This window comes from Mus pahari, chromosome 1, assembly GCF_900095145.1.
Source record: "Mus pahari chromosome 1, PAHARI_EIJ_v1.1, whole genome shotgun sequence".
Classification (NCBI taxonomy): domain Eukaryota; kingdom Metazoa; phylum Chordata; class Mammalia; order Rodentia; family Muridae; genus Mus; species Mus pahari.
The window spans coordinates 142,137,221-142,152,429 of NC_034590.1; the positions used below are offsets into that span (position 1 = coordinate 142,137,221).

The following is a 15,209-nucleotide window of genomic DNA, read 5'->3' on the forward strand; positions in this document are numbered from 1 at the left end:
TGTGTGTGTGTGTGTGTGTGTAACAATAATTAATGCAAAAATAGGTCATGAATTTGAAGGAGAGAAAGGAGAAGATCTTGTAAAGGGGAGGAATAATGTAATTTATTGTGACCTCAGGGTTTTATTTATTTATTTTATGTATATGAGTACACTGTAGCTGTACAGATGATGGTTGTGAGCCTTCATGTGGTTGTTAGGAATTGTATTTTGTATCTCTGCTCGCTCTGGTCAGCCTGGCTCCCTCCAGTCATTCCCATTTACTCAGTCCCTCCTTGGTCCTGCCCAAAGATTTATTTATTATTATAGATAAGTACACTGTTGCTGTCTTCAGACACATCAGAAGAGGGTGTCAGATCTCATTACGGGTGGTTGTGAGCCACCATGTGGTTGCTGGGATTTGAACTCAGGACCTCAGGAAGAGCAGTCAGTGCTCCTACCTGCTGAGCCATCTCACCAGCCCCTATTGTTATCTCAATATTTAAAAAAAATTTTACTGAAAAAAATTAACTACTCAAAGTCCCTTAGCAGATGAGTTGAAGAATCAGAGTCTTGTGGGAAAACTCTTTATCTGAGATCCACCAGACTAGCACTCCTTCAATAGCACACTGGTTCCCCGAAGGACACAGTTTAAATTCCTTTGTACATCATTATTCTTCAGTCACAGAAGGCAAATCATTGTTCCTAAACGTTGAAATGCTGCCCAGACAAACCTGTTGGATAAGGTTTCCTTCAGGGAGTCCTGTGATCCCAGTGACCTTGGGAGTGTCACAGCACTCCTATGATGGCAGGGTCTTCATCATGTTCCCCCTCCTTTGACTATTTTAAAGTAGAAGGCTGAAAAGCTCTGGGCATAACTGCCCATGGTTGTGAGAGGCTGAAAGTTAGGCAGGAGTTAGAAACCTATAACTAATCATAAAGTGCCTGTGGCATGGGGGGCTGACATCCCTGTCATTAGGACAGTGAGTACAGAGAGCTGGGAATTCCAAAACTATTGACACTTTTTTTGAAATATTCTCAATAAGGAAAATGGATTGGAAGTAGATAAAGGGGTAGAGGAAGGAAGTAATTTTTCTTTCAAAACACGTTAAATAGACATTATTTTGTACATGATTAATTTTGCACACAAAGAAATACATCAAAGCAGTATTACTACATGGCATTTATGCAGTCCAAGAGGCACTAAAAAGCTCATACATTTTGGTATATTATATATCTTATTTGATAGTCTTCAATATTTAAAATCATTTATTATATCTAAGTGTATAATCTGATGGGTTTTCACAATGTGACTACATGTGTGCCGCCAGTTAAATTAAGGAATCAACTCGCCAGCACTCTACAATACTTGCTGTTGCTCTCCCACAGAATAATAATTCCAACTCCGTAGGGATTTTCTCCTTCTTTGGAACTTTGGAATGGGAGCCTTTTTTTTCAAGAAATAAGCGTTTTCAAGAACTGTAGCTATAAATATGCACATATATGCAGATATCCTCAAATGAGATCTAGTTCAGTAGTTTTAAAAACTCATGAATAACTGATATACAATAGATGTTTCAAAGAAGAATGGATGTCCACCACACATTGTTTCCACATGTGAAGTAAGTTATACTGAAGCCTCCCCAGCTGAATCAGAAATTTTGTCCCCACTGAAGAGTGTTCATAGCGTTGGAGCTGCTAGTCAGCCTCTGGGAGAGAAAAGGAAGCAACGGTAACTTTTAGCTGTGTCACTGTGTGCCACAGTCAACCTACCAGGCAAGATGTGCTCATTAGTGTACTAGTGGCATAATTGGTTAGGTGATAACCAATTACTTCCTGATTGTATTTCTTCTCAGTTTTCCAGGGTTCTATGGGGACTCTACTTAACTCTTTTCCCTCTCTTATTTTTTTTTTCAATCTCTTCTCCATTTATCTTTTCTTTCCCTCCTTTTATTGAAGTTCGAGTTGTTAATTATTGAAATTTGACTTTGGTAATGGGTATGTCAACAGATTCATCATTTGCCCCATAGATTGACTTTAGCTGAAAACGAGGGTTGTCACAGACAACTACGACTGTACAGACAGCTTATATCTTGAAAAGGAGAAGGTACAGAATGCAGAAAAAAAAAACTTTAAATAGGACCCAGAAGAATAAATGCATTTTAGTGTGGTGGCTGCCCTACATTATGAATACATGGTGGTTGGAGCTTGTCAGTTTGATTTGGTGAAGAATCTAAGAGATTCATAAATGATATTTATGGGTTTATCTGGGAAGGCATTTCCAGACACTATTGCACCCTGAGATCTCTGATCCAGCGACTGGATTAATTAACTCTTTATGGATTCATACTATGATGGAATTATTAAAGAGGTGGCAAAAGTTGAGGTGAGACCATGTTGGAGGAAGTAGGCATGATGGAGCCTGTCCGTAAGGGCTCCATTCCAGTCTGACCCCGAAGGGCTCCATTCCAGTCTGACCCCTAAGGGCTCCATTCCACTCCGACAGCTTTTCTCTTTACCCTGCTTTCCATTTGTCCTGAGGGGCACCGTTCTGCTCCATCATGTCCCCCTGCTTTAATGGCCTGATCTCTTGGAGACATCAAGGTTTGAAGATTTCCTCTAAGTTCTCTCTCTCTCTCTCACAGGAATAAGAAAAGTGACTAATCAGGGTAGGACACATTGAAGGCTGAAAAGCTGAGTAGAGATCTGTAACTAGTAGGAGATCCTTCTCTAAGATATTGGCTTATTGACTCTGACGCCTATGAATAACTGTGCGATGACTTGACTCTACTGATGTGATAGTGGGGGAGTGGCCACCTCTAGCCTTTTATTATCTCATTTGTAAGCATGAGTGTCACAACACACTGGGCCTAACATGGTGGACAATTTTTAAAAATTGAGAAATGACTAAGGTCATTCTTAGAACTATGGTTAAAACAAAACAAAACAAAACAAAACAAAACAAAACAAAATAAAACAAACAACAACAAAAAAACCACCCAGGTGGTCATTTCCTTCCAGGTTGTGACTGTCTGACTGAGAAAGTTACTGCGCTGGGTATCATCTAGTTTTCATGAACTGTCACTAGCATGTCAGTGGGATAAAAGCAGTTGATTTGAGGGAACCCACATGTCAGCTTTAGTGGGTCAGTCATTTCCTGCAATGAGGAGCAGAGAAGGTGGTGGCAGATGCTCATTATCATGTAAGAGAACTGAGTTTTTACATCCGTGCTGTCCTCAGCATCCTATGTTCTCTGTGCATCTGAAACTCACTGGAAGGATCTAGGGAACAAAGACACAGGACAGCGCTTTACATATCAAATACTCCAGGTTTGCTATGGAAATCTTGCTCTTCCCACGGATATTATCTTTGTTGAATTAAAAAAAAAAAAAAACAACGAACCATTGCCTTATGTTTCTATTATGCTATTTCATGAAAGACGCTTGGGTACTAGAGTGATTATGTGCCATCTCAAGTGCCGTATGGTACCACACTCATTCTATTGTTCGACTCATCTGGAATTAAAGACAAATAAGTTCAAAAGTAATTATTTTTTTTTATTTCAACTCTATAAAGTATCCAACAGGCACTCTGCAATTACAGCTGCAGGGAAAATACAGAGCAAATCAAAGCAGGTTAAGTTATGAAAAAGTTTTTAATCTACATCAAAAGAGTGCAAGTGGCCAATGACCATTAGATGACAGTTTGTTGCATTCTAACAAAAGACTCGTTCGTGTAGAACAAATTGTAAGAGGACAGTCAAATAACCATAGCTGTAAGAATACAAAAGAACTGACCAGTTGTAAAAACATCATACGTTGAAATAAACTTGATAAATGATGCTTAAAGAAATGTCCCTTTACGTAGAAAGCCCAAACCTCTGTGTCATAGCCAAGGTCCCAGAGCTCTGTCTGTTGTTGCAGGGCTAGAGAAGGAGGAGGGCTAACAACATACTTCCAACGGTTTGCTTTCAAAGTCTCCTGAAAACTCGCCTCATACATGATTTGCATATACGAGAACTCAGAGAGAACATCCTGTTCTGTTGAGGGGTGCACCAAGGTACATTTTCATTGTTGGTTTCCTAACGAGGTGTGGTGAGCAGTCGTTTCCAATTTTTCCTTTGGGTTTGACCATTGTTAATGGAATCTTAAAATGAGATACGTTAGGATTTGACTGCACTACTTTTTTTTTTTCTTTTTTGATTTGTTGAGTCTGCACAGCTTTAGCAAAACAGGAATATCTGTATACAGACTGATAGTATGTCATATAGTAATTTGACCTGCACATATATTTATACATTTCACAGAAATGACGCTGTATCTCATGAACAGACACACAGCTCTGGTACATTGAACAGAAATAAGATAACAACTTCATCATTTCTGTAATTCATCAATATTATATAATAAAGGCTTATAAATTGTTAGCAGAAAGAACTGTAAAACGCAGCAAGCTAAGAAAGGACAACATTTTGAGGTGTGTTTGTCTTTGTCATGCAGCATAACACCAAATTTGTTTTCTTAATAAGATGCCATGAGTTTAAGGCACTTGCAACAACGCCAGATAGCCAGGTCATGTTCTAAACTATGGGACAGATGGATGACAGTACTGTTGACTTAAGTTTCAATAATACTAACAATTGTAACGTCCATTCAAGTCTACTTGGACCTAAAACATTATTTAATACAAATAAAATAAAATAATGTTGTGAAACACTAAAAAAAGTTATATGTACCACAAAATATCACACAAAAATATCTATTTACATAAATATTTGCTGTGGTCCTATTGTGAAAGACAATGTGGTGGGTAATGCACAAATCGCCTCTGTTGTGTAAAGTCGGTTTTAACACACTTGTGTTCAATATGGTAGCTGACTTCTTTAGGTTTGCCATCAAGCCTGTCATTTGGAAATGAAGTGAGGATGATTCAACAGTTTAGAAGTTATTTTACATGTGTAATTCACATGTATGTTCCCCAATTTTAAGGAAAAAAACCTATGACTAATGAGGATCATAATAAAAATAAATTTGTTTTAAATGCTACATGGATCTCATTTACATCCAAAAAACAAAGAAGATCACAAGTATAAAAAAATCAACCATAACAATTTTCCAAAACTCATTTTCTCTAATGTGTTCGATCTTCCTAAACATTATGATGTCCTTTCTCGGCAGTTTGCTGTTTTTCTGTGATTTTGGACATGCAGGAAGCCCTATTTCCCACACACAAAGCTATCGACAGGAAAGTCAGTTAGCAAATCAAACAAGTTGGCACTATTCTAATTTATCCAAATGGTCTTTAGGACAACAAAACAAAATAATCCAAAACACAAGGGGGCATGGAAAAGTCCAGAAAGTAAGATGTGGTTTAGGAAGCTGACCATGAATTATAGCCCTAGTGTCTTCATTAAGACAAGATTTAAATCCTTAAAATTCAGTGTTGAAAATCTGATGACTGTTTTCTGTTAGCAGTTCATGGAAGATAGAGTTCACGTTTATCTTGTGATTGTGTTGGGCATTCTAACTAATACTGTGGATGAAATGAACAAAGAAAACAAGTGGAAAATAACTCATAGTCATGTGCTGGAAGCAACAACTTTCTTCTTCATAGAACACACACACACACACACACACACACACGCACACGCACGCATACACATGCACACGCACACGCAGCATGCACACACACATGTGCACACGCACACACACATGCACATGCACGCACACACGCACCCACACGCATGCACACGTGCACACGCACACGCACACACATGCACATGCACACACACACGCACGCTCACACACACATACACACACACACATGCACATGAGCACACACACACACATGTTGTCTTAGCCTTGAACCCCAGTTCTGTGCTAATTCCTGGGGATCTGTGACTATTTGAAAAGTTAGAGAGACAGATGCCGTCTACTAAAATCAAGGCTAATATAACATGGTCGCAAGCCTTTAGCATACCTAAACCACACTATCTTGCAACAAAAATTATTGAACGCTGATGATAATGATAGAATTATGTTTTTAAAGCCAGTTAAAAGATAAATAAACCTCCAGAAATCCCTGAACTTTAGCTTGATGTGTTTAATTTTATTTTATATAGTCTGTTGAAATCTATAGATCTCTTGGGAAATCTAGTAATCTTGAGAATTGCTTATGAAAGAGAGGATTCCAGTCATCATCATCATCATCATCATCATCATCATCATCATCATCATCATATCAAAGTTTTAATGAACTTTTTCCTGCTTAAATATCACTCAGCAGTTTTAGGCTTCAAATGTAAATTTTAGAGTATTATATTTTGATAGGATAAGCACAATTGAAAGTAGTTTTAAGGATGAAATTTGAAACAAAAATCATGTGATTTATTGGCTAGGGTATGATAATCTAATGGAAACATTTTTTTGTAGGAATTCATATATATAGAAAAAAAAACCCTACTGGAAAAATAGCAAACCTCTATTAACACACATATATCCAAATCAAGATGTTATCTTGGACAATTTTTCATTTGTCTGTACAAATAAAATGTCACCTGCCAAGGGAAAACTCTGGAAAGTTGTGCCACTTAATAATAGTGGCCAACTGGCCTGCCGACAACACATTCTTGGTTTAATTGGATGATTCTTTACCACCCATGAAAAGGACAGTCCATCTGATATTTTCAAATTTGATCTTCTCTAGCTCACGTGAAATTTCAAGATTGCAATACCTCTGCTTGATTCATCTAAAATGTAGTTTTGAAAAATCAGTTTCCTGTTTTCCTTTCTTACCCCTTCTTCTTCCGATAAACTTCCCTAGGGAACAGCCCAATACTCCTGCCTTCCTCCCTGGCCTCAAGTCAACAAAGCTCCTTAGCACAGTAAGTCTGAATACCTCTGCCTTTGTGCTTTCAGACTGGGCAGATGTATTTTGTTTTGGTTCAGGCCTAAGACAAGAGACTACTTTAAATACATTTTTAGTATCCTTCCTCTCTGAGACCTGGACTGTGTTGCGATGTCTGACAGGAGTTTATTTTTAATAAAGTTGGTGAAAATGCTTGAGTCTCTGGCTAGACATGATGATTAGAATCTGTGTCATCCATTCAGACACCGATGTTACAGATAAAAGAAAGACATAGCACCTTTTCATTTTTATTTTTTGGATGGGTCTTAATTCCTCCCCACCCTACCCCACCCCTTCCCCCAGGGGTTTATTCTTATAAAAGGGAATAGTTTAAGCCTCAGTCTGAGGATGTTAGGTAATAAATAAAACCAATTGGCTACTAATCATTTCCAGGACCATCTATAAGCACAATATGTTTTTTTTTTTAAAGATATGAAATGGTGTTGTGAATTCCTTTCCCCACTTCTATATTGTCATGTCAATTTCTCAGTTTTCTCGCACATTTCCCATCCTCCAAAAACATACTATGTACCCACCATGGGAGACTCGTACAAGAACCATTCAGTTGTGCTTTTAAAATCAGGGCCAATGTTTAGAATCGATCAGAAAGAAAAGGTAACATTCAGTCTCGTCATCAGCTCGGGAAGAAACTCAGACACATCTAGCACTGGTTTGACATGAACTCTGCAACCCACCGATGTGTGGTCCTCGTTGTACGAGATATATATACCAGCTTGCAGTCACAGGCTCTATACCCTTCTCTTGATGAAAGGGAATGTAGCCCAGGTTCCGTACCACAGTCATCTATCGTACCAAATATATGATTCTCTATTCTTCTTGGTAGTTCTAGCAAGATACAGACCCTTCTACTAGATTGAAGTGTTTCCTACACTCTTTCAAAATATAATCAGAGCAAAGCAAGGCTATTGCAACAATAGAAAACATCATTTTACTGGTGAAAGGCTTTGCTTCAGGACCACCATGTCAACTGCTATTTTAGGTTCAAACATAAAACAGATAAAGAGCACTATCGTAATCTAAGCGATAAGTCCTAATGCCACTGTAGTCACTGGAGCAGCATCGATCAAAGGCATCATGGTGACCCCGAGCACGAATCTTCTCTCTTTCCCTCAGGTTTGCTGGCAGCTGTGTCTCAGAAAAAAAGCTGTCTTCAGCAAGGCAGAAGCAGGTAAGAGAAATACATTAGAAGTCTATGTCCCAGCCTGAGTTGTCATCAGGTGGTGGCTCATCGCTGTCCTCAGGGAAACTGTCAAAATTGCTTGTGTCTGTGGGTGACGCAACCTGCAAGGTGACAGAGGGGACAAGAGGCTTTTGATGATTTGGGGCAGAATTGTGACCTAGAGATTTTGTTTTCTGTTATTGAAAAGGATGACTTTTTATTTTAAAACAGGTACACAAAAGCAAAATCTGTATATAGTGATGGGTAACCTGATAGAGGTATGCATTCAATCAATAATATTTAGGTCAGATTTAAGATATGCCTCCTGAATCATTTTTGCTCCTTGTGACGGCTTTGAGCATCCTTTCTTCCAGCTTTGGAAGGTAAAGCTCCTCATTGTGTTCGCTCTCCCTGCTCTGATGCGTTAGCATGCCAGTGCTTTCTGTTTCGATCTATCTCAATAGCTATAGATCACAGCCTGTAATTTCAACATGGTAAGGGGAACTTGCCTTTAGATTGCACATGGGGGTATCTGTGTACACTCTTTCTGTGCCTGAATTAAGAAAGTGACTCCTTTCCCCTGCTCATGTTGTGACAAATGCCAGAATTTCAGTCTGTTTATGGAAAGGTAGTATTTTATCTTGCAAATGTACGAATCATTGGACTAGAAGTGTGGTGGTGTTGTTTTGAGACAGAATCTCATTGTCTCTGCTTGCCTGGAACTCAATATGTAAACCAGGCCTGATTCTGCCTCCCGAGTGTTGGAATTAGAGGTGTGTGCCACCACACCTGACATTGGGTTTGAATTTTCAATGGATCTTTCTTTCTTCCTTCCTTCCTTCCTTCCTTCCTTCCTTCCTTCCTTCCTTCCTTCCTTCCTTCCTTCCTTTTCCTTTCTTTCCTTTTTTTAAATCCTTCTCCATTCAGCGAGCATTTTTGGAACGTGTACTATGGTATTAATGTCTTGCTTTAAATTCTGAGTAACTGAGGGACTGGAAACAGGCATTCTTGTTATACCCAGGGGAAATTAGACTGTTGTTAATAATTGTGTATGTAAAACAAATAATCACGGAAACCTGTAAGGAATAACAAAATTACAGCATTATGAAGAAATGAACAAGGTGCTATGAAAATTTAAGTGGTCATAGAAAATCTATTTGCAAAAATTTATTTTAACTTAACAAATTTTCAATAAAGAGGATGTAGCACACACCAAGGCCTTAAAAAGGTTCTATGTTCTGGAGTTAATAAATTGGCCAAGATGGCCACATAAGAGAGGAGGGTGCGATGGCGGAAAGCCAGAGAAGCAGGCATATCATGAAATTTGTATGTGTATTTTTAAAAAGTATAATGAAAGAATTCTAAGAAACATGTTGATTACAAGTATAATGGAAGTTTATAGATTTATTCTAAACTTGAGTACAATTCTTACAGATTGGCTGTAAGAATTAAGTCCAATCTTCAGGACATCAGCCAAAACCCTTGTAATATTCCGATTGTATAAAAGTGGTCCCAGATAAATTTAGGTGAAAAAAAATGGTGTCTACCCTTACCCTGAAGACAAAAGCCCAGGAACATAATTGGGTTCTATGCTGTGAGATGTGAGTGCAGTATTTTTACTTTGTTTCCTGAATGAAAAATAATCAGTGGAGAAATACATCTTGGCAGAAAGGAAAATGTTTCTGTATACAAAGAATCTTGAATTAATCCAAGAGAGTCAAAGCATTTAACAAAATCCACAGAGCTACAAAGTGCTCCCTTCACCATTCACGAAGTGCAGTGGAACTCATTAGATGGCAGATAAATATGAAAGAAACAAGTTCATGCAGTTGTCTATTTTAGGTTAATAGGATGCACTTAGTCCACGTGGTGAAGTCGCTCTTTAACAGCATGCCACTCTACCCCCTGCCAAGTAAACTGTGCTGAGAAAATAGAACCTCCTTATAGATATTAATGGAAGGAGGGAAGAACACATGACTTCAAAGTCATGCTTGGGTAGGTATGGATGAGACTGGAGACGCTTGCTGTAAATGTATATACTCTTCTAGCTACAGATGCACCATAACAAAAGCCGACGTGTACTCATGAATAAAGCGCATCTGAATTCCAAAGAAGAATTTAAAAAGATAATGGCAGACTACATGTATAACGACCAGTCCTAGACTTGTTGGTATTATGTTTGGATTTCAGAATATGTCATCGTTTTAATATGCTGCTTCATAGATTTTGTCATCTGATCATAAAACTCTAAAAATAACAAGTCTTTGTTGGTTAAGAAGTACCATCAAGAACACACAATTCATAAGCCGAAAAGTCTACTTACACTTGGAATTATGGGAGGTGTCAAGGTGCCTTTTCTTAAGCCTTCCCAATTAAAGCCCTCAAACCACCTAGGAAGCAAAAATAAAGACGATTAAGACACTGCCTCTCTGCTAAATATTCTCACTAGAAAATGCTTGATGTACGTGGTAGGAAGCAGCCAGGCAAATCTTTTCATGTGATGGAACTAGACATTATTTCTATTTAGTTTTGATCTTGTTTTTCCACCTGGGAAAGGGTCTTATGGACGCTAGGAAAGGGTCTCGGACTTGCGATGTTGAAGATAATTATTTTGAACTATGGATCTTTCTACCTCCAGTTCGATGTGTTGGCATTTCAGAACTGTGCTACCACATCTGGCTCAGAATGTTTTCAATTAGCTTATTTTATAAAATGTTAAAAAATAGTCAAATATTTGAAACATTTTTAAAATATTTAAAAATAATTATATCTTATATGTATAACTATTAAGTATTTTATTTAATAACAATAAATATAACAAATATATAAATGTTAATGATATAAGTGATAAATATAATTATTAAACATCAAATAATTAAAATAATTATTATTACTATTGTAATTTTATCTATAAAATATTCTACACTTAAGTATAGTTACCAAACTCACACATTAATTTACCACATAACATTTTTTGTCTGTATGTTTGTTATTGCCATATCAAAATTTAATGAATATCATAATATGCTTAACTCTGTGCATTACAAATACTTTCCATCTTTGCTAGTGAGTCAACATCCCAGGGATGGTAGGAGATAGAAGATCAGAAACCCGTCCTACATTGTCACTTGTCACAGCCTGAGATGATCTTTCAGAGACCTCTACTAAGGTGAAAAAAAGATTCTTAATCTTATTGCAGAAAATAATTTCAGATGAGTCAGTGTATGGCAGAGTTAGAATTTGTTAGGAAAAGATTTTTACCATATATTTCAGCATGGGGGTTACTAGAAAGAGAAACACTTGTGAAGATAAGACTTGCCCAAGGACGCATGTGAGCATCTCAAGAGATAGCGTGATATATGTGTTAACAATAACCATCCATATGATTTTTGTGGCTCAAGCTGAACCTTAAAAGTTCACTAAGACATGTCCTCTCATTCTCTGTTGCCCTCTTTTTTGGGATGTATAGGGTGGCTCCATGGATACCTTGGTTTGCAATCTGATAAGGCAAATGGTAGCTAACTCACTGGACTTACACGAGGGGATCTAGACACACCTCTTCCTATCCATGAGACTCCTAGAACACTGTAGGCTTGTAGAAGGGAAGGAGAAAGACCATATGGACCATATGGACCATATGGACCATATGGAATAGGGCTTTTGAGTTCGACTAGTTGCTGTTTTAACACTGCTATTTGCAGCATTCCTCAAAAGAATCTTGTCCCTACACAGGTGACCTTCACAGCAAGGGTCTTTGTTCTGTCTTTATGTATGTAGTGATGTTTACATATTATTCATATGATACCAAGTCAGCTTATAAGACAACTGAACACTGATGTAAATTGGAAGAGGAAATTAGCTAAAACTCTTCTTAATTCACAGTATAATGGAGATTTTAAGACAGAAAGCTCCCAGCTCCAGTAGCCTCAACAGACAAAGCTTGGTCATTTGTCCCAATTATGCAAGTTGAAGAGACTGTAATGGCAAGGGTTAGAGAGAGGGGTTTGATCTATGTAGTTGTGTTATAGAAACAGAAGGTTTTTGATCTTAGCCATTCTGACTGGTGTGAGGTGGAATCTCAGGGTTGTTTTGATTTGCATTTCCTTGATGACTAAGGATGTTGAACATTTCTTCAGGCGCTTCTTGGCCATTCGGTATTCTTCAATTGAGAATTCTTTGTTTAGCTCTGTACCCCATTTTTTAATAGGGTTATTTGGTTCTCTGGAGTCTAACTTCTTGATTTCTTTGTATATATTGGATATTAGCCCTATGTCGGATGTAGGATTGGTAAGGACCTTTTCCCGGTCTGTTGGTTGCCATTTTGATCTGAAACTCCAGGTAAGTTTCCTAGACCCATTCTGCCTCAGCTACTGCCCATCAGCCACCCACACAACACGCTACTTCCAAATCACATGGGATTGGGTGAACAACTCCAAGGATGTCCCCACCCCAATTCAGCTTGCCTTTCCAGTTGCTAGGTACCCACTGTGGTCCTGCTCCCATAAACATAGCATAGAGTCTGACCTGGAACTTCAGTGAGGACCTCTAAGCCCGGTCTACAATCCCAATTCTACCAGCGACTCCTCAGCCTACTCCTATGCTCCCCCCTCTCCACCTGATACCACATCGAGTCTAATATAGTGCTCCCAATAGGAATTCTGTACTCATTTAGCCTGCTTGGCTATAAGCTATCTCACTTACAGAGTCACCCAGCATAAGTCTGACCTGGAACACCAGGGCGGTTCCTCAGATCTTCTGGGCCCACTCAACTATCAGCCACCCTACCTGCCACATTGCCTGCCGCTGCTTAGAGTAGAACCCAGAACTCCAGTCAGAATTCCCAGACCTTGTCCATCCACTTGCCTGCCTATTAGTCACTCTACTCAGTTCCCTAAGTGGAAACTGATCTGGAACTCCAGGTAGGTTGCCAAGAATCCTTCCATTGACTTGCTTACCAGCTGAACTCTGAACTACTTGGATCTGGCAGGGGACAATAGACAGATCTTCTCTGACCTTTTCTGTCTATACTCCTGTCCACCAGCCTCTTTATTCTCTGCATTAAGTGGAATACAACCCATATGCCCATGTAGCTTCCTCATTCTGCCTATCAGTAACCTTCCACACCACTCCATCCTGGCATCATATGAAATCCAACCGGAAATTTCTGGTATGCTCTTCAAACCCCTTCCAGCCCCCCACTTGCTTACCAGCCACCCTATTCACTGTATCCAGCTTGACTTTGTACTCCATTATATCCCATAGTGCATCTTCTCACCATGTGCGTACTAGCTACCCTACCCACACACTGCTACCACACAGTCTACAGTTGGATCCGAACTCCAGGTAGGTCCCCTAAACCCAAACTTCTCAACTACCTGCTTATTACATGCATCACCCTTCTCCAGCACAGTACGGAGTTTGGGAGTTTCTACCTGGAGTTCCAGATCAAAGACAGTCTTACCCTCTACTTTCCAAGGCACATAAGGTCTTGTGCCTCTAACTCCAGATAAGGATACCCAGCCTGGCTCCCACCCCAGCTACTTCCACCTGAGGATGGTGTGCTGTCCTATACTCTACCCCTACAGAGCACTGCCGACTCTCACTGTGATCCCAGCTCCTTCAAACCAAGTGACACCCATAGAGATGGAGGAGGGCTCCACAGCTGACTGGCAGAGAGATTCTCCCAAGCCCCAGAGACTCACAAGTAGTATCTCACTTGCTGAGTTAGGATTACTTCTGAAACCCCATTCACCCATCGACACAGAGTGGCCCCAAGACTGAACACCAAGAACCATTCAGCTGGTCCATAAACTAGAAAGTTGGGGTAGCAGTGAACTGGCATCCAAATACTGCTCAGAAAGGTGAGATGAGATAGGTCCCACTGGACACACACACACACACACACACACACACACACACAGGGACAAAGCATTCAGGAAATCTGAGACACTATAAAAAGACCAAAGATACAAATTATAACTATAGGTGGAGAAACCTAAGTCAAAGGCACAGAATAGATTTTCGATAAAATTGTAGAAGAAAAATCCCCAAATCTAAAGGAAGAGATGCTCATTAAACTGCAGGAGGTACAAAGAGCAGCAAATAGGCAGGGCCAGAAAAGAAACTCCCGGGGAAAAAAAATTGCATAATCAGAGCTGTAGAGGTTTTAATTAACAGGACAAAGAAAATGTCAGACAGAAAGAACAAGTCATTCCTAAGAACAGGTCCATCAGAATAGCGCTTGCTTTTCCATGGAGACTTCCAAAGTCAGAGAGTCTGGAGTGACATTCTACAAGTGCTAAAAGACCAGACAGCAGCCTACATGACCCATACCTTACCAAGGAATTGCGGGCTTCCAGCTCCTATGATGGCTGTCTTTGAAGAGGGAAATTGCTCAAGGTTTCCTAGTAAATGTCCCTACTCGGAAGCCTGCAGTCAACACTGAAGTGTTCCAGAAAACTCTAGACATGTAAACATTTTCATTATTCCTTTCAGCGTTGGGGTTTTGTTCTTTACTTTAGGCAAAAATTTAGGATCACTTACTAAGTAGACTGTGTGGTATTTATAAGGATGACCCTAAGCCACAGCCCTGGGAATTACCAAGTAGAAAAGCCCTGCGTCTTCTATGTAGCAGAGTAAGACACAGCATTATGACTCCTTACTTAAAAGCTAGGTAGGGGACAACCCCACACCCACAGCTTACTTTAGCAGCTGGACTCTATAATGTGTACATAGCTAAGACACTCACAACCTGTAGTAGCTGTGGCAATGCTGGCAGGTAAGCAAAAATCACTCTGATAAAGCCGTCCCAGAACCAAATGAAAGTCCATCTTACACCAAAGCAGAGAAGGCATAGGTCACAGACTGACTGAAAAATGACCGCTGAACTTAAGGCAACATAAAACTCTTGATTCAAACAGATCAGCAGAATATCATTCAGGGACTTCATGACTCATTCCCCCCCCCCCCGGGAAGAAAAGCATTAACTGTTCTTGTCGTTTATGTCTTTGGGGTTAAAGGATCATAAAGTCTACAATTCAAATTGTCACCATGTCCTGTCTGCTTTGTCCTCATAATTACCCAGGAGGCAAAACTAAGCATCTTTTCCTAAGTCATTATAAAAGGTCGGCACATTCTGAGGAGACTG

General features: G+C 39.4%; 1 protein-coding gene across 3 annotated transcripts in view; it reads right to left on the bottom strand.

Moving 5' to 3' along the window:
• Positions 1 to 5,772: 5,772 nt before the first annotated feature.
• Positions 5,773 to 15,209, bottom strand: part of Prkg1 (protein kinase cGMP-dependent 1) — a 1,174,992-nt gene continuing 1,165,555 nt past the window's right edge. For all 3 annotated transcript variants that reach the window (XM_029531419.1, XM_021187092.2, XM_021187085.2), the window contains 2 exons: positions 10,386 to 10,452; positions 5,773 to 8,184 (listed from right to left, as the gene is read on the bottom strand). In XM_029531419.1, the coding sequence (XP_029387279.1) occupies positions 8,086 to 8,184; positions 10,386 to 10,452 (166 nt within the window). In that variant the 3' untranslated portion in view covers positions 5,773 to 8,085. The remainder of the gene's footprint in view (positions 8,185 to 10,385; positions 10,453 to 15,209) is intronic.